The sequence below is a fragment of the Sander vitreus genome, chromosome 17, assembly GCF_031162955.1.
Source record: "Sander vitreus isolate 19-12246 chromosome 17, sanVit1, whole genome shotgun sequence".
NCBI lineage: Eukaryota > Metazoa > Chordata > Actinopteri > Perciformes > Percidae > Sander > Sander vitreus.
This window is the reverse complement of record NC_135871.1, coordinates 15165136-15190321: the sequence shown is the minus strand read 5'-3', so window position 1 is coordinate 15190321 and position 25186 is coordinate 15165136. Positions and strand designations below refer to the sequence as shown.

Genomic DNA, 25186 nt, shown 5'->3' with positions numbered 1-25186 from the left:
AGACTTGATAATAATAATTATGGGGCACTAGTCAGTTCAAATTGAATAAAAGGCAGGAAATGAGACCAGACCTGGTAGAATTTACCCCTACCATCATTCAGTCTTGCAATAAGATCTTCAAATGAGGCTGTGTCTGTCATTAACTTCAGCCAGTCTGTAAAACTAAGCCTTAATTGGCTTTTCCAGGGTCTAAGAATGATTCATACTGTAGTGATAAACCCAGCTAGTGTCAGAGCGGACTCCGCTTTAGAAATATCTGGTGGCAAAAAGGACCTATCTCCAAGTAGACACAGCTGGGGAGACTCGGGCAATGGTGTGACTAACCAATCGGCAATAGTTTTAATGATTTGTTTCCAAAAAGGAAAGATCAGGGGGCAATCCCACAAAAGATGGAGGTAGGAGCCTGTGACATTCATACACTTCCAACAGAGATTGTCCTTCCTTAATCCCATTTTATGAAGCTTGACTGGTGTATAATAATACCTGTGAATAACCTTATGTGTGAATTTGCTAATCGCATCCCTCACCGGCCACCCTGCATTGGAAACCACCTTTTCCCATGCCTCTTCCTAAAATGTTTGAGTTCAAGTCCCTTTACCATATTAAGTGATTAGAATGACCATACAAACTATCTGCCAAAACATGATATATGTGCCATACATTTAAAAATATTTATTCACATTTCATCATGCATAGTTTGTCAGCAGCAATGTTTACTCTAATCAATATTACCAGTAAAATAAATATGTCTTGGTTACAGCTAAAACTCAATAATATACATTTAAATTAAAACATGAATAGCTTACAGTGCAATATTATGCTGTTTCACACTGTATTGCAGCATTACATGTATGTAAAATACACTATGGAATCACAAAGCTTTCAGATAAGGCACTTGTTTATAGTATATACACTATCTTTGACTCCTAACACTGAGTCTTTGGCCATTTTCTACAGCTTCTGAGGTTGGGCTTTCACTGCTCCGTACTGAGTCCAGCTCCAGTCCTGATCCTGGAGAGAGAACAAATAAGTTAATACTGTACTACTAAACATACCATTCTCCATCTACTTAACATGTTCATGCCATTCTCCCATCTCAAAACTTAAACCGTGACATTGAATAGGTGAATCTATAAATACTGAATGCAAATGTATGGTAATAACCTGTACATAATAACATGTATGTGGTGATTAATAATATTCAGGTCAATTAAAAATAGTCAAAAGTAAGATGCTTCAGGGATCTGTTTACATGCATGAACACACTCCCTCACTTCTGTATCCCATACCATGACACTGTGCTCCATCTCCTGGGTGGCGTCTTGCAACAGAGAAGTTAGTTGACTTAGATAACGCTGATTTTCATCCAGTAACTGATGAACAGTTTCACTGAAAAAGAGACAAAAGACTCTAAATTCACTGTATGGATGTGTTTTCCCGAGATTACCACCTTTGACCCAATGAATGCCAGGATTGAGCACAAACAAAAAATGTATCTTTCAGGATTTAGGGGCTCCATATTATTGTCTTAAAGTCATAGCAGAGAATTTCCAAGGGGAGAACTTGGTCTTTGGTGTTTTTTGCCCCCAACGTCTCCTTCCAGGCAGTACGGCAATGGTAATGTTTAGGGTTAAGGTTAGGGTTAGCTGCCTGGAAGGCACCGTTGGAGGCAAAAAACACGATCGAGCGGAGAACGTCCACTCTCTGGAAACTTCTCGCTTCTGAACTGGTTGCAGTTTCAATCTGGTTCCATATGAGGGCGCTCACAGGCGTGTGCAGAATGAATGGTGGTCTATGGAGCTATACCCCTCAAAATCCACTTTTCTCAGGATATAATTTTTTGTCTAGTAATTTGAATGTTGCATCCGAAAGGGGAGGCTAAGAAAATACACACTACTGGCTGCTGTGCTTTTTTGTTCTAAAAAGCCTTTTAAAATGTCAATGACGTCATACATATCATACGGCCAGATATACTGCTTTACGGCAAGCTCTGAGTCACTTCCTTTTTTCTCTCGTGGCATCGACAACACAGCTGACAGGTTAGGCTCTCCCTGTCAATACACGTGCTAGAAAGAGGTTTGCTAATGTTAAATATTCACTCTGACATTCTGGTTCCGCTTCGGATGCCGTCAAGCGGGATCTCTGGTCGTAATCACTCCTTCACTGACCAATCAGCATTCATTAGCAGAATGCTAGCGTGTTATGGACAACAATGACTCAACCTGTAATAAATTGAAAGGACATAAGTACTCGTTCATTCAACTTTCGACCTATAATCCATGTTGAACTTGCAAAAACTACAATCAAATCTGAGATTTCTCAACGACAATCAGGCGAAAGAGACAAATTTAGCCCTCTAGCTCCATAGAGTCCCATTCATTTTGCACTCGCCTGCGATCACCCCCAGTGGAACTCTGGTGGAACTGCAACCAAATTCGGTACAATGGGGCTGAATAGGGAGTGAACAGGCTCTCTGTAGACGGACTCTGGTCATAGTAATTAAGGAGATTATTATGAGTCCTTTTCTTCTTCTTTTTTTTTTAAGTGACAGTAGACATGAAAGGGGAGAGAGATGGGGGATGACACACTTCTTACTAAGATACTAGACTTTGAAGTGCATGGGGTGACCTCTTGTGGCAGCTTTTTGATTTATACAAAACCCAGCAGCTGGTTTTAGGAGATCATTCAACTTGTTCTGCACAGTGTAGATTTAAACTCATCTTATAGGGTGTAGATAATGACCGAGAAAACAGCCACATTATGTTTTAGTGTGGCTATTCCTTTTAACAGTGTTTTTTTTTTTTTTTTAAGATAAAATCAAAATATGTATTAAAACTGTAAAACTTGTGACTTATCCAGATCTTACCTGTCAGTGGATTGTTGCATAAGTGACTGTGATGGAGAATTGCTCTGGGCCTAAAGACACAACCACACACCATATTAGCTACAGTATTGCAGAGCTTCAAGCTACTAAAACATCACTAATAGCTAACAATATTTTCTGTAGTGCCTCTTGTTTTACACTCACACAGGCAATCTTGAGGAGGTACCAGAACTCTTTCTGTCTCTTCATTTGCATCTGCATCACTGCAGCCTCTGCAGTTTTTATGTTCTCTACAGCTCTCTCCAACTTAGGGAACAAATCAACGATGCGTCGCTTGCACACCAGAATTGTACTACAGGAAAAAAAGGTGAGTTAAACCACAAAAGACACACAGGGAACTGTAAAATAATACCTTAGTTATGCTGAACTTTGCATAGTTGCATGTATGTGTGTATCTGTTTAGATTACACTTCTGGTTAAATTACCTAAGGTGAGTGTACAAGTCTTTCAGCACTCTGTCCTGGTTCTGAACTGTTTGGAGTATCATCTTCACCATGTCTGAGCTGTCACTGTAGCCATGTGGAGGGTCAGGACCTTTACGAAGACATATCAATATGACCATCCATGTACTATCATCTGACACAGTCATGTAAACACATACTACATACCATCCTGCTATTCACATGAACAGCTATGCTGAGGAATTAATTAAACAAAGGTGGCCCCTGTGACCCATTTGTTCAGTGAATCCATCTGCACATTTGCCAGCCATTGGATTTATTTGTTATACAACTGAATTGTATCCATAGCAACAAGCATTATCAGATTCCACTGTAGTTGGCTATGATCAACAACAAAAAGCAGGAGCCCCTATAACTCACGTTTACCGTTTGAAATGTGTAATGATTTGTACTAACTTTTGCATTTAGCTTTCAGCTGCTTGAAGAGGTCAATAGCCTTTTCCTCGCTGAAAAAATGGCAAAAAGAGAGAGTTAACTCTTGCATACCGCAGTTATATTTAAATGATAGGCTCACATTTTTTCAAGTCTGTCTTAAAACAGTTAGTCAAGTCATTAATTCCTTCTGTCCGTACTGGCCATGAAAAGATCCTTTCGTAACATGCATCCACTAAAAATGATGGGGGACAAAATCCAATGTCCCTTATCATACAATATGTTCTAAAGTTTATCTGAAGTTAATATGAGGCTGCAGCAGTCTGACTTCAAATCAAGTGGTTATCTTCCAAAGTTTGTTTAGTACAAATTATTTCTATTTTGAATATGGGCACATGCCCATTGTTTTAAGACTGACTGAAACACGTGAACTCTTTTAAGAAAAGGATTATAGTGTACACATAACAGAGATACTGACAGCTGTTCCATTACATCCCCTTGTCTCCTCGCAAATGGACTCCTCTGCAACTCCACGATCTCAGAATGTAGAGCAACTATCTCTTCATCCAGATACCCCACATCTGCAACCTACAGCACAAAACACCCTTAGCATGCAGTGTTTTTAAATCACTGCAAGTAAGTTTACAACTGCAAGTAAGTAACAACATTCCTACCTTTGTAAACCCATCGGCTTTATCTTCATTTTCCTGCCAGGTCTTCAACATTTTTTCTGAAGCTTCAGAAAAACACACAACAGCAGATAGTTTACCTAAGGCATCAGTAAGTACTTTAAATGATGTATCACATCAGGAGATAAACATGCACTCACAGATGCCGATGTGCCTCTGCTTGGTGTACTGCTCAAGGTCATGCTGGATGCTGGTCTTAAAAAAAGCCAGTTTGGCACGGAGCTGCTGCGACTGGGAGAACAGCAGGTTCTTGTACCGTGTCAGGTTGGTGTTGTAGCGCAGCAGGCTCAGCCTACACATGCACAAATACAAGGTAAGGATGTTTCAGTGTGTAGGTGTATGTATATGTGTATGTGCGTGTTTGTGCACTTACATGGCAGCCCTATGTCCCTGGTACAGGCGAATGTAGTCCTCTTTCAGTCCGCAGATGTAGCTGACGGCTTCCCCCCACACCTTTCTCAGTGCAGAGAGCGGGAGCTGTGTCTTAGTCTCCCTGACTGAGACAACACACGATTCCCACATTAACTTGGACAACAAATTAAAAAAAAAGTTTTTGGAGGGTAAAAACATGAACAAAAGATGATGCACTCCCTTATGTGTTGACCAAAAATCTGCCTGTAAACTGAGAAGAAACTAACAATCTTGCACACTGTTGATTACTTTTATTTACACATTTTTCTTTGCTAAAACTTGCAAAGTACTTATAGAACATTATTTTATAGCTCAGTATACAGTTATATATCTCACCTATAAAGTTGACGCTGTCTGGTAGAGGTCTGGCAGTCAGCGGTCCAGAGTACTTGGTCAGGCTCTTATCAAACAGGAAAACTATGGAGCTGTCCCAACCTCGCTGAAAGCAGAGAACAAATATCCCTGTGAATACTAAAGTGTGTGTTAGTGGAGGTTTGCTAACTGGTCTATGCTGAGGTTTAGATTTGCTGGAACATTTTCTTCCAGAGAAGCTAGACAGACTGGAAGCAAGCAATATTTATGCACTCATACAGTCTGCAACATATTGTCAAAAGAATGTGTCCCTTCTTACAAACCAACTTATTTACCTTATTTATTTTTACTCCACAAAAACCAGAACTAATAAGAACAGTGTAATGGGCCTGTTAAACATTAGATATTTTTGTTTGTGTGTGTGTGTGTGTGTGTGTGTGTGTGTGTGTGTGTGTGTGTGTGTCACATACCAATCCCTCTGGCAGACAGTGTGCAGGCAGTCTGCGTGGGTCAAGGGAGATTCCCGTCTCCAGCAGCAGCTCTTGACTCAGCGGGGAGATGTGCGTCTGAGTGTGTGTCTCCAGACGAAGCTGCAGGGAGTGTAAGCTCTCCTCAGCACCCAAAACCAAAGAATGCAGCTGTGCTGACGTCATGTCCAACACATGAATCACCTGGAGAAATAAAGGCACAAAGTGTGGGGGGTTTGCTTTGCGTGCTGTCCTCAACTGGGACATATAAAACCACAAATGCACTCAATAAAATCTACAGGTAAGGTCCCTATTATAAATACAGGTAAGGTCCCTATTATAAATACAGGCAAGGTCCCTATTATTAACCTTCATGTTGAGAATATTCTGTAGAGCTGTGTAGCAATGCGGTTTGTTTGTGTCAGGATCCAGCCCACCACCACGCGTTGTAGCGTCCCACAGTAACAACATCTGCAGAAGACACTCGACTGGTTCCAACAACGGCCTATGAACGCAAGCGCGCGCACACACACACACACACACACACACACACACACACGTTAGATGCAAGTTAGAATGTGGGATGCTTGACTGGTAGGTATGAAAAAAGTGTCTTTTTTGTCTCTACCTGCTGAGATTATTGGGATATGGGAGATGTGGGGAGAATCGGACTTCTCCGTTCATGTCCTCTACTGCCATGATGTCTTTGGGACCTTTGTTCTTGACTTTACTTGTCCTACAAAAGCAGGCCAAGATGCAACCAGCGATAACTGACATTAACGCCAACAAATTGAAACTAGAGCCACAAAATGTTCCAAACATTCACAGGAAAAAGATCTGTATAACTGTCTCCCCCTTTATCATGCAAATATTTTGCAGATACAAATGTTCACAATCACGACATTAATAAAAAGTGTATATACGTAAATTTGTTATATTTAGTGAGTCTTTAGTGCTCAATATCAAATTTCATTTAACCTGGTTTAGGATCTTTATATAGTACTGTATGATAACACTCAATCAAATGTAACATTTTGATGTGATTTAGATATACTGCAGACGATCATCAAATTATTTAGGATTATTAGATCTTCTCATTATATATGTGGATATTTTGCAATATCATTTTGATACACTGAGATATTGTATAACGTTAAATCCCCCAAATGTGTGTTTTAATGCCATGTGTATGTCCAGGTTCTTCAGAATACAGACAAGAAATGCATCGCTGCTATGTTGACTCACCACTGTACAGGCTGCATGTGATGTAAAAAAGGGCGAAAGCCACAAGTGCATTCAAAGATCACTGTCCCAAAGCTCCAGTAGTCCACAGTTACAGTGTAGGGTTTACTCTCAAACAGCTCTGGAGCCTGGCACACATACAGACAGATTTATTAAACAAGGCTTGATGAAAAAAAACCTTGCTTGCAGAGCAATGCATTACTGATGCAACACTTACCAGATACTGGAGAGTTCCAACAAAGGATGTACAGAGACTGCCCTGATCTAGGTCTTTTGCATAACCCAGATCTATGATTTTATGGACAAGCTGGAAGAAAACATAGTTTCATAATGAGAGCAAGACACAGAAAATCTTCAGATGAAATTGAAAAACATAGGCTGCATGCATATACTAAAGTAAACAAGTTTACCTTCCCACCAACCTCCTGCAGAACTATGTTCTCTGGCTTCAGGTCTCTGTGAATGATCTTATTTTCATGAAGATATTGGATACCAGAACCTGCATTTGTAAAGAAAATAATTCCATGTACATTTATGCATGAACATTTCTTAACAGTGACTTTTTGTCAAAGTAAAAGCTGAGGAAAACATTACCAATGTCACTGAGCAGCGCAAGGACTTCACTCTCCTTTAGCCCACAACAGTTTTCTGGTTTATTCAACACCTAAAAAAGAGGTATAGATGTTAACAGTGCAATGTTTGAAAAGACAACAAATTGCTTGGGGTCTTTATAATATACCTGATACCTTGCGGAGGTCTCCTCTTGAGCAGTACTCCATGGCCAACAGAGGTAAGTCATTTAAAGCAATGGAGCTCAACTCTTCTGGAACTTCTCTGGCCTGAACAACGTTCACATGGTTGAGCCTAAAACAGAAAGAGAGCCAAACATGCAGCGATGGTTTAACAAAAACAAAATGTGCAGTTAAGTTTGTTCATAGGCTGCTTTGTGAACACAAGCAGATGATTTACACTCACTTCTTCATGATCTGAATCTCTCTGCCCCAGCGGTCTTTGTTCTTGGAGTTCAGCTCCAAACGGCAAAGTTTCACCGCAATCTTCTCTCCCAACTCCTGTTCCAAACACAGACAGGGAATAAAACCAAGCCACAGATACATTTGGGTCTTGGGTTTACGTTCTCCTTTGCATACTGGTGGATGGCAGAACTTACAAGGTGCTGGTACAGGTAGACATGCCCGAAGCCTCCTGTCCCAAGTTTCTCCTTCATCTCCCAGGAGCCACACAGCTGGCTCTGTTTAAGTGCAGACCGCTCCATAGTGTGAGGTCTGCTGGAGCCGCTGGGTTACCAAGGGACCTCAGTTAAAAAAAGTCATAATACAAAATCTGTCACTGTAACATTATGTCAACTACACTGTAGCTCTTCATCAAGGCTTCTGTTCTTAAAGCCTTTTTAATTATGTATTTACACATCTGCCTCTACATCTGCAGTGTTACTTTTAACAGTTAAATGTTCTTTACTACTTATTCATGTATTGTATTTTCTCTTCATTAGAAATAGCCACTTTTTATAGCCTTTTTAAAATATATATTAACTTTATTTTATAGCTGCTTTTAGTATTATTGTATTAGTTTATTTATGTATTGTTTTTTTATATTCCAGTGGTGCACATATATGTTTGTACAGTGACCTAATTTTCCCACGAGGGCACAGTTTTATTTAACTTTGATGACATGTAACGTTACTATTCCTGATGTTGCACTTTGCGCTTATTGTTAGCTGTAGCTGGTTGTACCTGTTGTTATTGGTAAGCCAATGTTACAATGTCAGGTTCAGTGAAGTCAGATAACTCAAAGACAGATTGACTATGTTGAACAAAAAGTCTACTAAAAGCGCCATCTCACTCCACAAACATGATGAACTCACCTGTCCAGGAGGTCAGAGTCGACAGATGAATTGTTAGCTTGATACGTTACTTTGGATGTCTGAACATTGTTGCTTCAGAGTTAGCTAACCGTGTTGTTTACGGTTCATTTTCTTATTTAGTGTTCAGCAAGAAGGTTGAGCTGGCGAAATTATACCTTCACCCTTTACAGTCCATCAAACACGGCTTTAAAGTTTAAGTTTATGCTGTGTTTTTGTTGTAGTTTTGAGTGAAAAGCTGCTCGATATCTACGCAAAGCGAAAGGGTAGGCTGTGACAGGCAGACGTTGTTTCTGCGCATGCGTGTCTGGTTTGAGAGCAGCTTTCTGCAGGACTACTCCCTCTGTTGGGGAATTCCCATCACACCCACAAATAAAGAAGTAAACCATAGACTGTTAATATTTACAGTCTATGGCGTAAACGGATGGATTTAATGTCAACAGGGGTGTTAAATAAACCCACTCGTTTTGTCCCCTTTGTTGACAATAAAAGCAACCGGTCAGTAGGCTAGCAGCTAAGAAAAATATTTCTAAAACTTTGACACTTAGCTAAGTGTTCACTAGATGGTGACATAGCTGCAGCTTTAGTCATAATCAGAAGCTCATTACAGTACAGAAATACAGTAGTTTTGTTAGTCTCGCATTGATCAAGACCTCCTTTTCAGATAGACCATATGCACACAAAGAAACAGTGTGCCTATAAGCATAAATAAACACACAAATTCACAGCAAACAAAATTCCCATACACTATATCAGTTCCATATTAAAAAGAGAACAATTAGGCTACAAGTGGCAAATGCAGTATGAGTATGATGGTTATTTTTGAATCTTAAAAAGCAATGACATATTCATTTTTGAGTTTCATTACATTTGTAAAGTTTTTCAAGCACCATGATTACTGTTTAGATGTGATCAGAAAGCAGAAAGTTAGTACAGCCTCATAGGTAAATAATGTGCAATGCAACATCCTTCTCTTGTGGGTTAAAGACGAATATGCCTCTTTTTCATTTGGGATACAATGGTGAGTCAAGACGGTGTCACTTTTGCTTAGGTGCAGTGCACTGTGATCACGGTCAAGAGGCTCTAAGGTGGAGGGGGAGGCACGCATACAATCTATACCAGGGGGTCCTCAGAGTTACTGCAGGTGGGCCGCCAAATTATTGTTTGATACATTTTTTGTTTTTCAAAAATTAAAATATGTCTGAAAATATTCCTTTTATTACCATGAATCCAACATATTATTATCAAAGGAAAAGCAGTCTATTTGTGATTAAAAAAAACATTTAATTTACAAAACATTGATGATAGGCTTAGGCTATACAGTGGGTACGGAAAGTATTCAGACCCCTTTAAATTTTTCACTCTTTGTTTCATTGCAGCCATTTGCTAAAATCAAAAAAGTTCATTTTATTTCTCATTAATGTACACTCAGCACCCCATCTTGACAGAAAAAAACAGAAATGAAGAAATTTTTGCAAATTTATTAAAAAAGAAAAACTGAAATATCACATGGTCATAAGTATTCAGACCCTTTGCTCAGTATTGAGTAGAAGCACCCTTTTGAGCTAGTACAGCCATGAGTCTTCTTGGGAATGATGCAACAAGTTTTTCACACCTGGATTTGGGGATCCTCTGCCATTCTTCCTTGCAGAGCCTCTCCAGTTCCGTCAGGTTGGATGGTGAACGTTGGTGGACAGCCATTTTCAGGTCTCTCCAGAGATGCTCAATTGGGTTTAGTTCAGGTCTCTGGCTGGGCCAGTCAAGAATGGTCACAGAGTTGTTCCGAAGCCACTCCTTTGTTATTTTAGCCGCGTGCTTAGGGTCATTGCCTTGTTGGAAGGTGAACCTTCGGCCCAGTCTGAGGTCCTGAGCACTCTGGATGAGGTTTTCTTCCAGGATATCTCTGTACTTGGCCGCATTCATCTTTCCTTCAATTGCAACCAGTCGTCCTGTCCCTGCAGCTGAAAAACACCCCCATAGCATGATGCTGCCACCACCATGTTTCACTGTTGGGATTGTATTGGGCAGGTGATGAGCAGTGCCTGGTTTTCTCCACACATACCGCTTAGAATTAACGCCAAAAAGTTCAATCTTGGTCTCATCAGACCAGAGAATCTTATTTCTCATAGTCTGGGAGTCCTTCATGTGTTTTTTGGCAAACTCTATGCAGGCTTTCATATGTCTTGCACTGAGGAGAGGCTTCCGTCAGGCCACTCTACCATTGGCTGGACGGCCAGGTCTAGGAAGAGTTCTGGTCGTCCCAAACTTCTTCCATTTAAGGATTATGGAGGCCACTGTGCTCTTGGGAACCTTGAGTGCTGCAGAAATTCTTTTGTAACCTTGGCCAGATCTGTGCCTTGCCACAATTCTGTCTCTGAGCTCCTTGGGCAGTTCCTTCGACCTCATGATTCTCATTTGCTCTGACATGCACTGTGAGCTGTAAGGTCTTATTTAGACGGTGTGTGCCTTTCCTAATCAAGTCCAATCAGTTTAATTAAACACAGCAGGACTCGAATGAAGGAGTAGAACCATCTCAAGGAGGATCAGAAGAAATGGACAGCATGTGAGTTAAATATGAGTGTCACAGCAAAGGGTCTGAATACTTATGACCATGTGATTTTTCAGTTGTTTTTTTTTAATAAATTTGCACAAATTTCTTCATTTCTGTTTTTTTCTGTCAAGATGGGGTGCTGAGTGTACATTAATGAGAAATAAAATGAACTTTTTTGATTTTAGCAAATGGCTGCAATGAAACAAAGAGTGAAAAATTTAAAGGGGTCTGAATACTTTCCGTACCCACTGTATGTAGCCACCATGGCAGACGTCATAGCTACACCATTAATCAAATGCAAACATAATTGTAGGTTGACAAAAGTCTTCCACAAAAAAAACATGACTTTTTGTCTGTACAAACATCAAAGTTTGATCTTCTGTTTGGTAGTCAGGTGTTCCAGTGGTTCTTAAAAGTTAGTCTGTTCTCCAGCCAGATTCCCAAATATTTGTAATATTTAACACATTTCAGTTTTGGTCCCAGTCTTTCAACTATCAAACAGAAATGCCATTACAAAGGGCACTTTGCAGTTGCATGAACAAATCAAGCCCAACTAATCTTTCACTGAGAATAAGAAAATGGACTATTACATTACATGGGATACAATAAAATGTTGTTTCTTCCAAATTAACAATTTCAATCATTTATTTTGTTTAGGTTATGGTTCCAGAGGTTTGACTTCATCAGGGAGAAATCAGAATTTCTCAATCTATTAACCACAAGATGAGCAAACAGTAAACCATGGGAAATGTGCAATTAGTCAAGAATTATGACAACATAGTCAAAACTATGAGGCCCTCATTGCGTCTGCTTTGACCATGTTAAGGGGCAGTGCTGTCCAATGAAAGAAAATGCTCTGCAACTGCTTTTGTGCTTTTGTTGTGTTTGTTCCCCTCTGTGTGAAACTGAGTTTGTGAAGCAAGACAGCTTTCAGACCATTATTCAATTAAAGAACTATTAACAAAATTTGGTCTTTGCTTAGCCAGTGTTCAACCATTAATGACATTTATATGATTAGAAATTAATTTTATTTAAATATCAAGTTGCACAAATGGAAAGTCAATTATTAAGACTATTAAGATGTCCAAATGAATTTATATATTAATTTTCAGACTCAAAGTAGCTAAAAGTTACATGTATTGTGAAAATCAAACAAGTGAAATGTATGCATGCATACCAACCCTCATATACGGTGGCCCTGAAGTGCAAATCACAACAGCAAATATAAAAACGCAACGCCAAATAGGAAAACACAACGGCAAATAGGAAAACACAGCGGCAAATAGGAAAACACAACAGAAAATAGGGAAACACGACAGCAAATATGAAAACACTTCAACAAATCATAAAACACAACGGCAAATAGGAAAACACGACAGCAAATATGAAAACACGGCAGCAAATAGGAAAACACGACAGCAAATATGAAAACACGACGGCAAATATGAAAACACAACAGCAAATATGAAAACACGACGGCAAATATGAAAACACAACAACAAATATGAAAACACAACAGCAAATAGGAAAACACAACAACAAATATGAAAACACAACAGCAAATAGGAAAATACGACAGCAAATATGAAAACAAGACAGCAAATATGAAAACACTTCAAGAAATTTTAAAACACAACGGCATTAACTTCTACCGGAAAAGGTAGGGCCTATCTAGCAGAGGACAGACCCTCCTGATTGGACAGACGGACTGTCTGTGTTTTAACAGGAAGGAGAGGTGAAAAACACAGAAACGCGCCTACTTTTAACAGAGAGACAGTCCATCTGTCCAATCAGGAGGGTCCGTCCTCTGCTAGATAGGCCCTACCTTTTCCGGTAGAAGTTAATGCCGTTGTGTTTTATGATTTGTTGAAGTGTTTTCCTATTTGCTGTCGTGTTTTCCTATTTGCTGTCGTGTTTTCATATTTGCTGTCGTGTTTTCATGTCGTGTTTTCATATTTGCTGTTGTGTTTTCCTGTTTGCTGTCGTATTTTCCTGTTTGCTGTCGTGTTTTCATGTTTGCTGTCGTGTTTTCCTATTTGCCGTTGTGTTTTATGATTTATTGAAGTGTTTTCCTATTTGTTGTCGTGTTTTCATATTTGCTGTCGTGTTTTCATATTTGCTGTTGTGTTTTCCTATTTGCCGTTGTGTTTTATGATTTGCTGTCGTGTTTTCCTATTTGCTGTCTTGTTTTCATATTTGCCCTTGTGTTTTCCTATTTGCCGTTGTGTTTTATGATTTGCTATTGCGTTTTTCTATTTGCTGTTGTGCTTTGCACTTCAGGGCCACCGTACTCATAGCTTCTTATTAAAACAGTTTGACCTCAGAATTTCACTGTTTTATTCAACAGAATGTACTTTTTATCGGTATGCTTAAAAGGGGAAGCAGAAAGGTATCTGATGATTCAATAGAGAAGCTGAAAACACATGTAATCTAAAATTCCTGTCACTAGAGTGCCAGTGTCAGGAAAAGGTTTGGATTGTGAAAATCAATGGTTTCCTGCCTGTTTCACCAGGTGTTTGTTTTTTTAGAAACAGGAGAGTTAAAGTGACTGGCAGGGTTTGAGTCTGAGATGTTTTGCACATGTTTCAAGTTCTACTGATCAAAATTCAGAAAATAGGAAATATTAGGAGTGTACTTCCCTTCTTGGGGTTTAAAAAATGTTCCTCTCACATATGAGGCAACCACACTCTGATCAAGATAGCGGTTATATCTGTGAAGTCTAACTTGCTGCTTTCTTCTTATTAGGCTATCAAATAAACTGTAAATCACACTGTTAGGGTGTCACACTGCAGGTTTCTATTTCTCAATATCTCCTTCCTCTTCTTCTCTGAACTGATGTCCGTGGGTTTCATATGTGTAAATTCCCACGGTTTATAGAGATACAGAAGCTTTTACATTTTAATGTGCAGAATGTGACCCTATATTGTTACAGGGGAATGACACAGCAGTAATCATACTTTTATGGTTTTAAGCTGTACTTCTTGTTAGATGAAAAATTATATTACAGTATAAAGTATAGTATATACAGTATAAAACAGGATACATCATCTGTTCACAGGTATCTTATACCTGGCCCAACACCTCTCACTACACTAATACAACTGTAGAGATTTATCAAAATAACACAGAACATATTTATCACAGCAAGTTGAGAAAGATACCAGGAACTGCAAGAAGTGAATTTCAAGCCTTCAGGATGGTATTTGGAGGGTGACTGGTGTCCAGCCTGGGCTGGGGGTAGGGGGAAAGACTTGAGTCAAAATCCACTCTGCTGTAGGTTGCAGATGGCTTCAACCACAAATGTTTCCATGGGTTGGATAATTTCTGGAACTTAGTTCTATTTTTGGTAAAACATATGTGAAGCTTAAAGGGGTGGTTCAGAATGTTGTACATAGGACCTCATTTCCAAGTTAGCTAGTGTGTTATTTATTAGTGGAGTATAGTGGAGACCGTTTTCAACATTTTTCATCCAGTCCTTCCAGTTGCAGAGTTCGCTGGTGCTAGGCTAGCGCAAGTCAACAGTATCTGCTAGCCTGCCACTAAAAACAGTCTTACCCACTCCACAGTACACCCGAGGCAAATAAATTATAAAGCCAGACTATCGATGTAAATGTCTGTTGATAGAATAATGTTAGAAATAAAACTACCCTTGCATCTCAATGATCGCATTACATTTTGAGGGACTAGTTTCTCAGCAGCAGCGGAATTTTACTTTGCTCCGGTTAGTAGTACTGCGCTGAAAAGTAAACAGAGAAGTGCACTACAGTTGGGACACCTAGTAGCCTACATTGGTATTGAAGCATTGTATTGGAAACTAAGGACTAGGCAACATGGTGATTCAGTGTGCATTTAGAAATTGTAAAAAAACAAAAACAGATGGGCACCACAAAGTTTCCACAAATTTCCATTGGGAGATCCAGAAAGGAACCAACTGTGGCTTTTTGCTGCTGGCTTGGACATCAAGGCGGAGACTACTCAAGTGGCGAATATGTAGTGATCATTTTAGACCAGACGACTTTGAAAAACCCAGCAATCTAAAGGACCACAAGTCACTGACAACGAATACGGTTCCATCCGTCTTTCCCGATGCACGAGGCGGGTATGGCTGCAGCCTGGAGCGTCCCATGTCATGCCATCCCGTCTCATGCCGAGGCCTGTCAAACGGTAAATTCAGCGGGCCAAAATACAAAATCGCGAATTATCTTCCAGATGGAGTCACGGTTAAGTTCGTGACCACGTTTGCAATCAAGGAGGGTCAGTGTATGTTTTGGTCATTCGATTCAATACATTTCTTTATTCCCCTCTCTCCCTGCCTTCCTCTGACTCTCTGTCTCTACCCGCAGCAGACAGCTTCGCCGGAAGAGAGTCAAACCAGCTGAGGAAATAGACTTTCAGTTCACGGCTGTAACGTTGCTGTTACATTAACTTTACCAAAGTCTGATCCCAGCAAACTTTCTGTTGTCGTTAAGCTTGCTGATCTGGCAGAAAGTCACCGGCGGTTCGGGATCAGATCATGGGGATCAGACCTCCTGTGCTGGTTCTAATGTTATAATGTCCGCTGCTGCCGCTGCAGCTAGCTAGCAGCTAGCCACCAGCCCTATGACCTGGGTCTCCGGTTCGCTCTATGTTCGGTCCCCGGTGCTGACTGACTCTGGTCCGTCTGCAGAGCTGGCGTTACCCGCTCTAGCTGTTTTCTAGTGATTCAATTGTTTGTTATATGAAATAGGAGATGAAAATCGAAGCATGTTTAAAATGTTCACTCCCTTTTGACAAGGAAAAGGAAAAAACGCCTTGTATTTCAATTTAAATTTTTTTATTTTAAAACGAAAATCAAATAACCATTTGTTTTTTGTTTGTTTTTAATATCTGTTAATGAAATGAAAATCGAATGACCAAAACATACACTGACCGGATTTCCTGAGGATGGATAACAAGGATCTGCACACAAGAATACAAAAATAAACATGTTACACTCTTTCCAAGACTCCTTTTTATTTTTAAGGTCTATATTGTTTTCACACTTCACTGGGACATTGCTGCAAATACAAGTGCTTATCAGAAAGGTGAGAGGGCATGACACGGGACGCTCCAGGCTGCAGCCATACAGACTTGAGATGCACCAACAGCTACTGATGAACAGGTAATAACTTTTGGCCTAGCTGCTACTGATAGATTAAGACTGACAACGTTAGTGGAGATAACGTTACAGTTCAATGCATTGTGGAGAGTGACAACGTTAGCTAAAGGTATAGCTACACTCTTGGTAGATACCTGGCTGGGCTAACCGCTAACTTTAGATAATTGCTGACAGAAAAGTAATGTAAGCTCGGACAGTTTACATGCAAATTGCAGCGGCAGGTAAATAAACTTGCGTGATGGTGATTGTCATGGAAACCGGCTTCCTCTGTAGCCTAGGTAATATCACTCCGCTGCTGCTGTAGCCTATGCTACCAACTACAGGGAACAAAGTATAACTATTGCAATGCGATGCAAGGGTAGTTTTATTTCTAACATTATTCTATCAACACAGACATTTACATCGATAGTCTGGCGTTTCTAATTTATTTGCCTCGGGTGTACTGTGGAGTGGGTAAGACTGCTTTTAATGGCAGGCTAGAAGATACTGTTGACTTGCGCTAGCCTAGCACCAGCGAAATCTGCAACTAGAAGGACTGGATGAAAAGTGTTGAAAACGGTCTCCACTGATAAATAACACACTGGCTAACTTGGAAATGAGGTCCTATGTCCAAAATTCTGAACCACCCCTTTAAAGTAGATATTTATCAGAGAGGGCTACTGGAGTCAAAACATTAATTAATTCATGTTTGTTATTAAGTTGTGTCATGCTTCCTGACTTCATGCATGCTGTACATGCTTATCTCATTCCTTTAAGTTATCTGGTCCACAAAGCTCTGCCCAAAGGTGTCATATCCGGCTATTGTCACCAAAGAAGAGGAAATGTAAGTCACACAAGCGTCAGAGTATTTGTTAGGGGTATGTGAGGGAGATTTCAGTCTAGAAATCCCCAAGAAAAGTCCATAACAATACCTATTCTTTTAGGGGAAGTTGTGTTACATTATTAGTGCAAGATGTGCAAAGAATGTTGTATTGAAAGACAGCTGCTCTGTTATCCAAACCAGATTTCAGTGAAAAAGTTGGTTAAACTAATCTGGTAAACAAGTATTATTATTTACCATTTCAGGAATACCTGCTTTTAAGGAGTCTTGATTAATGATGCAGCTGTCTGTCTGCATGTAGTCACAGGCAGATGATTCAAGAGGATGTATCAGATAAATGCATTGCATGGTGGTAAAAGACATTCAGAAGAGGTCCATAATGTAATGAAGCAAGACTATAAATGGATTTATAAGTTAACACTTTAAAACCAATTCTACAAGTAATATAATTGTACATTACTCCTAACATATAAGTAATATGTTAAGTTTTACTTGATCTGGTTAAAAGCATACAGCTGCAATTTGTATAAGCTGTAAATGGTGTATGCTATTTTGGTTGAGACTGGAATGTAATGTACTGCAACCAAACAAGTCAAACAAACTTAAGGAATGTACAGCTACTTAACAGATGATGAATGATGATGAATCCCTGATCATTGAGATGTTTAAACTGAGGAAATATCCCAACCCACTGAAGACAACATAAGAAGTCTAAATAAATAAATCTTTATTTATTCTCTTTAGTCTTTATTATCTGGAATTGACACACAAAACATCAAGAAAGCTTTCCTTTACTCTGATGATACAGACTTACAAAATGGAATACCAATTGAATCAAAGTGTTTCAATGGAACATTGGATATCCTACACATGGACATATGTAACATTGCCATATAGTGTGGGGAAATGTTTTATCTAATTTCACAGGTTCTTGAGCGGAAACTTAACATGAAGGCTTGAGTGATTAAATACCAGTTTGAACTGATGCCATCAAGACCACTTGAGTGTGTTTAGACTGTAGAAAGGAGATATCAGTTATACATTAAAATATTATATTATGCCTATAACAAAGCATTAGGTATTCTGTTTCTTCAATGCATATGTTGCAGTGTCTAACCAGTTTCTGTTATGGGAAATTTCTTTATTAAATTTAGTAAATTAATTTCAAATTCAAAGTCATTCTACTTTTTAACGAGATGTGCTCTTCTGTACCCACATATGCAGCAGCTGCCATTGTACGTATGACCAATTATGGATATATTATTTTGAGCAATATCACTGTGGTTATAGTGGAAGGAGGGGGTGCTCAATGAATGTGTTACAGGAAATAACAGATTCTTTATTCAAGACTTTGCACATCAGCAATTGAGCCTCAGTGATGTTTTCATATTTCTCCTTAACCCCTCCCACTTGTAGCCTGTGTGTTTTTAAATGGGAGGTTCATCAGCACAGCAACACCAGAGCAACCAACATCGGAGTCCTGACACAACAAAGGTGCCTATCAGAGGACACAGAGAAGAGATAGCAGTCCCCTCAGCTGGAAGAAATAACAAAGAGCTTCATCGGGATTGCAAGTTTGGACAGAAGGGTAACTATATCTCTGACAAAGCTTCTGTGACATGCAGCAAAATATAAGAAGTTGTTTTACTTTACCGTATTTATGATGAAGTATAAATGATAGGTCAATTCAAGCCAAGTCAGTTTTATTTATTTAGCCCAATACCACACATCACAAATTGGATTTGTTATAATGGACCTGGGAAGAGGACACACTACACAAACACACGAGGAAAAGCTCAAGCACACCATTCACACAGATAGTAGAAAGGACGCAAACACACAGAGACTAATATTTCAGTGCTTTAGTTTAGTTTATTGGTTTACATATATACAAATACTACAGGTAATATACACATAATCAATAAAAGATGTGATGGAGAGATGCAAAAAAAACTCAATCTTAATCTGGGCACTCTCCAATGTATACTCCAATTAAAATAGAAAGTAACTAAAATGCTGGAAATGAAGATTAAAACAAGAACACTTATTCAACTGAAAAAAAGGTTTTAACCATACAACCATTTGATTTGTCATTATCAAGTTGATACTGTGTCCTAGAAATATTTAGAAATGCAATGTTTCAACTGTATGCATTGCAGAACTAAATGCGATGTAATAGTGTGCACATGTCATGCAGTAATCAACTATAACCTAAATTGATATTGCAATCACTGTACCGATAGAGGCTGTGTTTATAGTACAGAATGCACACAGTGGACATGCTCTATCTGTTGCTCTCACATTAGAAGCTCCACAGCACCGTTTTTCATCTGCAATAAATCTTCACGTGCAATCAGCAGAAACGTAACACTGTGTGAACTGAAGGTGAGCACAATTAAACCCAGATAAAGAAAGCACATGCCTGTTCAGTAGTCACACTTGTTTCTGTCCTATCATGTGCTTTAAGATAAACTCCATATAAGGAGCTTTAAATTCAGTTGGTTGTTTTGTTCCATTTCTGTAATTCTTCTTCTTTTTTCAGTCTATCTTAAGACAAAAATATCCCCAATAAGGAGAAGTGAAGATGAACCTGATAGTCATTGTCGCCGTTCTTGCAGCTATCAGCATTGATGTGGTAAGCAATAATAAAAGGAAGTAACTTTAGGTTTAATTGTCATACTGAGGGTGTCAGAGGATTTTTATAAATATGTCTCACCCGAGTTTGTCTGTGCTTCTTTTTAGGCTTTTTCACGAAGATGGTCACCTAAACCCCGGGACATTAACAGGGGTAAGCACACTGTCAAAGCAACACTTTATATTCTGCATTTGTTGCATCTGGTGAGAGACATTAAATCATCTGTCTGTCATCAATCTGTCATGTGATCCTCAGAGTGTCGGTCTGGGGATGGGAGCAGTTACAGGGGATTTGTTTCTGAGTCGGCATATGGCACCATATGTCTCAACTGGAACAAGTTTAAAATCCCTTCAGGAGCTTCAAAGGGACTTGGCAACCACAATTACTGCAGGTAGACTTTAAGTCACCAATCTGGGACCTAGATAGGCCATGTTAAGAAGAGGTATTGTGGGTTTAACAGGCTATTATTTAACTTGAATGCTAGGAATCCTGACCAGAGATTGAGCCCGTGGTGCCATGTCCAAAAAGGAAGGAGGATTGTGAGAGAATTCTGCAACATTCCCAGCTGTAAGGTTTGATCGGGAATTTCAAAAAAATCATTGAAGCACATGTTTGATTTGGATCTTTCTAATGATCTCTGTTTTCTGCTCCTGTACAGGTTCTACACCAGCAGTAAAACCTCCACCGGCTGTGGATACAGGTAGCTTTGTTACGTAAATACACTTTTTTTCTCAATGTCACCTCATGATTCCCTTCATCATCACTCACTGACTCATCCTGTCCCCGCAGAGCTGACATGTGGCGAGAGGTCTCAGCGGAGGATGCATAAAATTGTGGGTGGTTCTTTCACACCCATAGAGTCGCACCCATGGGTCGCTGCTCTCTTTCATCAGGGCAAACGTTTCCTCTGTGGTGGCTCTCTCATTGCACCATGCTGGGTTCTCACGGCTGCACACTGCTTCTCTGATGGGTGAGACAGAAAACACAACACACTATCATTTCCTTCACTACGATTCTCATACTATGATTGCAATATGACTCATATGGGTATGTAATATGTTTACACACCTGTGTTTGGTTTTTGTTCAGTATGGAGACAAACATCCGGCGTCTGTCTGTATACCTGGGAAAAACTGCCATCAATGACACAGATGCTGTCAGGGAGCAGAGATTCACTGTGGAAAAACTGATCATCCACCGAAAATACAATGAATCCAACTTCAACAATGACATAGGTGCGCACAATTGTACTGTGTGTGTGGGTGAGAAAGAGTTGTAATGGGTGCTTTGTGTGCAGGAGGACTCATAGCTGTGTTTGTCTTTGCATTTCAGCACTGTTGAAGATCAAAAGCAGCAATGGAGGATGTGCAGTGAGGTCAGCGTCTGCCCAGACAGTGTGTCTTCCTCCAGCTCACACTCAGCTTCCCGCAGGATTTCAGTGCAGCATCGCAGGATTTGGGATGGAGAGATTTGGTATGTAATACAGAACCTCTAACCTACACATTCATTACTGATATCTCAGCCACTTTACTGATTCTTACAACTGACACTGTCGTCTGCAGCGGCGTGGCATTACTCACAGTACCTGAAGCAGGCCGAAGTGAAACTGCTCTCCAAGACTGACTGTACAAGTGAATCGTACTATGGAGATCTCATCACAGAGAACATGTTCTGTGCTGGGAGCCCTGACTGGAGCACTGATGCCTGCAAGGTGAGCAATGAACCCAGTGTATGCATGAATGTCTTTAGTCTTTAAGTTAAAGAACAAAACTTAGAGGAAGTTGTAATCTAAAAGACAAATATGCAAACAGCTTCAAACTTCAGCAGCATTAAAGGAGATCTTATGATAATTTATTGAAAGAGTGGCTTACCTTGTCTGAAGGACCTGCCTGTCAACCAATTATTATAATTATAATTGTAATAATAATAATAATAATAATAATTATTATTATTATTATTATTATTATTATTTTAATTTAGGGGTTAAGTAGAAAAAATATATTGAAATAGTTTCAATGTCTAAATGTTGGCTCTGTCATAACATAAAATCAAAAATCAATCAAATATAAAGATATTGTTCAATGGGCCAGGACACATTTCATTTATTATAATATACAATACAATACTACAATAACGTAGCTTCAAATCTGTCATCTGTCATTACTTTGTTTATAGACAGTCAGTATCCATATGAGCCTTTACAACAAAATTGGCCTACTATGTACTTGGATCTTTCTTTCTTTGACGTGATCACTGACTGACTGTTGCGTCCTTTCTCTCACAGGGTGACTCTGGCGGTCCGTTGGTGTGTGAAGTGTCAGGTCGGATGTTTCTGTTCGGGGTGGTGAGCTGGGGTGAGGGCTGCGCCAGAAGGAACAAACCAGGGGTTTACACACAAGTCACCAACTACAACAAGTGGATCGCAGCAAAAACAGGGCTCTCCAAATACACCAATGGAGTCATGTATCCCATAAAATGAAGCTGTGGCAGACAGTTACCTGTTGGGCATTTTGGTTTGTAGCTAATGGGCATTTCTGTTTCAGTCAAAATAGTTTTGCACAGAGAAGATTTAACAGTTCTAAATGAGTGTTTTTATTTAAAAAAAAAAAAAATGAATATATATATTTCACTGTATAAAGTGTATAATACTTTTGTATTACTTGTGCATGAACTTTTCATACTAAGAGTATGGATTTTCAAACAAGTAGAAATTAAGAAAATAAGTTTATTTATCTAATTTAATTTAAATAAGTATATCCTCTTGTAGAAGGCTGGACCTGCTGTTGAGCTATTTTTGTATACTAAATAAAATATTTTTATTACATATTCATCGTGTTTATTAATCTCCAAGCTCCAAATGTTTCTGTCTCTCTTTTGCATGTGAAGACTCTTCAACGTGTAGAAATATACACACCCACTTGCTTTCTTACTGTAGGCCTACTGTGTTCACGCTGTATGTCAGAAGAAGAGTTGTGAACATCTGCTAACGGACATAAATGTGGGTCTAACAAGTGAAATATATGTTTTATGAAATAAACTGCAGAAATTTAGAAATCCAAAACAGCTGACTCTGGGACTCAGACAGTTTGTGTGAGTTTAATTCAATACAGTATGTCCTTCAGTGAAAGTGTTCTTAAGACGAACACTGGAGGGCACTGTTGGGTAAAATAAAAATTACATTACAAACAGGCAGTTTAGTAGTCTCAAACATACTGGAAATCAAAACTTAAAAAAATATTTTAGTACAAACAACAATAGCATCCAAACGTATAGTCAATATCTTTATGACAAAAAGACTGAAGACGGTTTAATACACACTTACACTTTTTAGACACAGTGAATGTCGCAGTTTGCGTATGCAAATTAATAGAGCGGGACTTTTCAACTTACAAACTGCCATATGAGTCAAACTAGAAATACTAAATATAACATATATGGTGTAATATGAAACCTTATGTCTTCACTTGCCACTATTTTCTGATTCCTTAAAAGCATATAGTTGAAAATGTGGGACTTTTGTTCTTGTATCTCTCCTTAGTCATGAATTATTCCACTAAACATCTATCCAATTGACTGCAGCAGATTTATATTCATATATATATATATATAGTTGGAATAAAAAAAATACATGGCAGCTGAGGTTGGAGAGCTGATGGTTCAGGCTGTTAATGACACAGAAAGCAATCAGTTTTTTTTCTTGCCTGACTTGACTTCCATCTTATATTTGCATTTTAATGGTCACAGCAATACTGCAAATAATTCTCACGATTGTTTAAAACCCTTACAGTGAAGCTCCTCTACAAACATAAAGATGTTGGTGGAGTTGACCCCAGGAATCTTTTCATTTGTATCTCCTGTCTCTTATGCTGAGATTGTAATGGAGCGATAGAGACTAACAGAGAGTTCAGCTCATAAATAAACAACATTGTTCATCAATGCAGCAGAGAGATGCTTTTTTTTAAAATATGTTTTTATTGATATGCTCAGGATTACAAATTGGTGTGATTTTTACAAAAACTGTTTCAGCATAAAAAGATTTATTAAAGATAAGATTTTAACGTGGTTAATGATCAGAAAGATGCTGTTGTTCAGGTATAACGTTTACCATGTTCACCATCTTACTTTAGTGTGTTAGCGTGCTAACATTTGCTAATAAGCACTGAAGACAAAGTAGGCCTACAGCTGAGGCTTGTAGGAATGATTAGTTTTGTAGGTACTTAGTCACAAACCAAAGTGTTATACAACTTAACCTGATGGTGGTGCTATAAATTAAAAGTCATTGGATGACCACATTTTCTGTCCCAGAATCAGCTGCAATGAAGGCAAATTATAGGCTACTATTCTACGCTTTTATTCCTCTAGGACTCAGGAAGAAACTTTTGTTTATATCCATATGCAGCATGGCACAAATGAAAGTAGTTCTACTAAACATGGTTCTGTGGAGAAGGCCAAGTGTCAACTCTTGTCAGACAACTTATGATTCCAAGGAAAGTTTCAGTGTGGAGCAGCGAGTGTTTACATGTTCAATTGTCCACTGACTCACACCTCTCTGTCTAATACTCCTTACTTCCAACGCCAACACCCCACTCCCAAAAAAGAAACATGTCACAGGAACGCTGAGCACCTCTGCTCCAATCATGACAAAAAATCAATCAATGTGAATGCATATACATACAACAGCAACACAAAAAACTGAAAGTTAAATTGTGGTGTCATCATTTTAGTAAACTTTGTTGCAATGAATAACCACAGTCCAGCTGGTCATCGCGTCATTATTGAAAGCATACTGTATACTTCAAAACCTCTCTAAGTGACCTGCTGCAATGCTTTCTATCAAAGTCTGTTTGGACAAGTCCACATATACAGATTGTTCACAGCAGTGCTACTGGAGCCAATCACAGTTCATCCTATTCCCCCTCGATTACTCACATTGAGCAGTTTACTTTACTGCTCCTCTACTCCATCCATATATGGATTTGAGATGCGAGTATGAGTCTTACTCCTCTTTAAGGACAATTTCTAAGGGAGAGGAGAGGAGAGGAGAGGAGATGAGAGGAGAGGAGAGGAGGAGTAACAGGGTCTAACCAGGTGGACCTGAATATTTGGTCTCTCTGGTTCGGATGGCTTGTGTACCACACCCACATTAGACACCCACCCAGACACACACACACACACACACACACACACACACACACACACACACACTCAGAGGGCCTCTTGGCTGGAGGCTCTTTGGTTGACACCGGGTTTCAGGGGTATAAATACCACTGTTTTTGCTGCGGGGGTCTCCAGTTTCCCCAACACAGATTCAGATCTGAGGAGCAGA

General features: G+C 39.3%; 2 protein-coding genes across 4 annotated transcripts; one reads left to right on the top strand and one right to left on the bottom strand.

Moving 5' to 3' along the window:
• Window positions 1–657: 657 nt before the first annotated feature.
• Window positions 658–9015, bottom strand: LOC144532422 (inhibitor of nuclear factor kappa-B kinase subunit alpha-like). Of its 3 annotated transcripts, none has more exons than XM_078273171.1 (22): window positions 8721–9015; window positions 8007–8150; window positions 7814–7908; window positions 7585–7702; window positions 7433–7502; window positions 7249–7337; window positions 7056–7145; window positions 6842–6966; window positions 6225–6332; window positions 5966–6101; window positions 5600–5800; window positions 5154–5256; window positions 4780–4903; window positions 4547–4698; window positions 4392–4453; window positions 4196–4305; window positions 3742–3791; window positions 3310–3418; window positions 3029–3176; window positions 2867–2916; window positions 1290–1389; window positions 658–1011 (listed from the first exon to the last, which is right to left on the bottom strand). In XM_078273171.1, the coding sequence occupies exons 2-22, from the start codon at window positions 8109–8111 to the stop codon at window positions 952–954; spliced, it is 2205 nt and encodes a 734-aa protein (XP_078129297.1). In that variant the 5' UTR covers window positions 8112–8150; window positions 8721–9015; the 3' UTR covers window positions 658–951. The 3 variants fall into 3 exon arrangements, with proteins under 3 accessions (XP_078129297.1, XP_078129298.1, XP_078129299.1); XM_078273172.1 differs by having other exon boundaries at window positions 8007–8133; XM_078273173.1 differs by lacking the exons at window positions 8007–8150; window positions 8721–9015 and having other exon boundaries at window positions 7578–7702; window positions 7814–7904.
• A 9649-nt stretch (window positions 9016–18664) lies between these two features.
• Window positions 18665–22684, top strand: plaua (plasminogen activator, urokinase a). Its single transcript, XM_078273591.1, has 11 exons — window positions 18665–18813; window positions 19768–19860; window positions 19968–20013; window positions 20116–20251; window positions 20345–20427; window positions 20519–20560; window positions 20650–20830; window positions 20950–21095; window positions 21193–21333; window positions 21423–21571; window positions 22145–22684. The coding sequence occupies exons 2-11, from the start codon at window positions 19810–19812 to the stop codon at window positions 22337–22339; spliced, it is 1170 nt and encodes a 389-aa protein (XP_078129717.1). The 5' UTR covers window positions 18665–18813; window positions 19768–19809; the 3' UTR covers window positions 22340–22684.
• The last annotated feature ends 2502 nt before the right edge of the window (window positions 22685–25186 follow it).

Bases quoted from the DNA above. Each gene is read 5' to 3' on its own strand.
- LOC144532422 (XM_078273171.1), bottom strand. From the start codon at position 8,111: ATGGAGCGGTCTGCACTTAAACAGAGCCAGCTGTGTGGCTCCTGGGAG. The intron at 7,909-8,006 runs GTAAGTTCTGCC...TGTTTGGAACAG, and splicing joins TCTACCTGTACCAGCACCTT to GAGTTGGGAGAGAAGATTGC. The intron at 7,503-7,584 runs GTATCAGGTATA...CCTCTTTTTTAG, and splicing joins CAAGAGGAGACCTCCGCAAG to GTGTTGAATAAACCAGAAAA.
- plaua (XM_078273591.1), top strand. From the start codon at position 19,810: ATGAACCTGATAGTCATTGTCGCCGTTCTTGCAGCTATCAGCATTGAT. The intron at 21,334-21,422 runs GTATGTAATACA...TGTCGTCTGCAG, and splicing joins ATTTGGGATGGAGAGATTTG to CGGCGTGGCATTACTCACAG. The intron at 21,572-22,144 runs GTGAGCAATGAA...TTTCTCTCACAG, and splicing joins GGAGCACTGATGCCTGCAAG to GGTGACTCTGGCGGTCCGTT.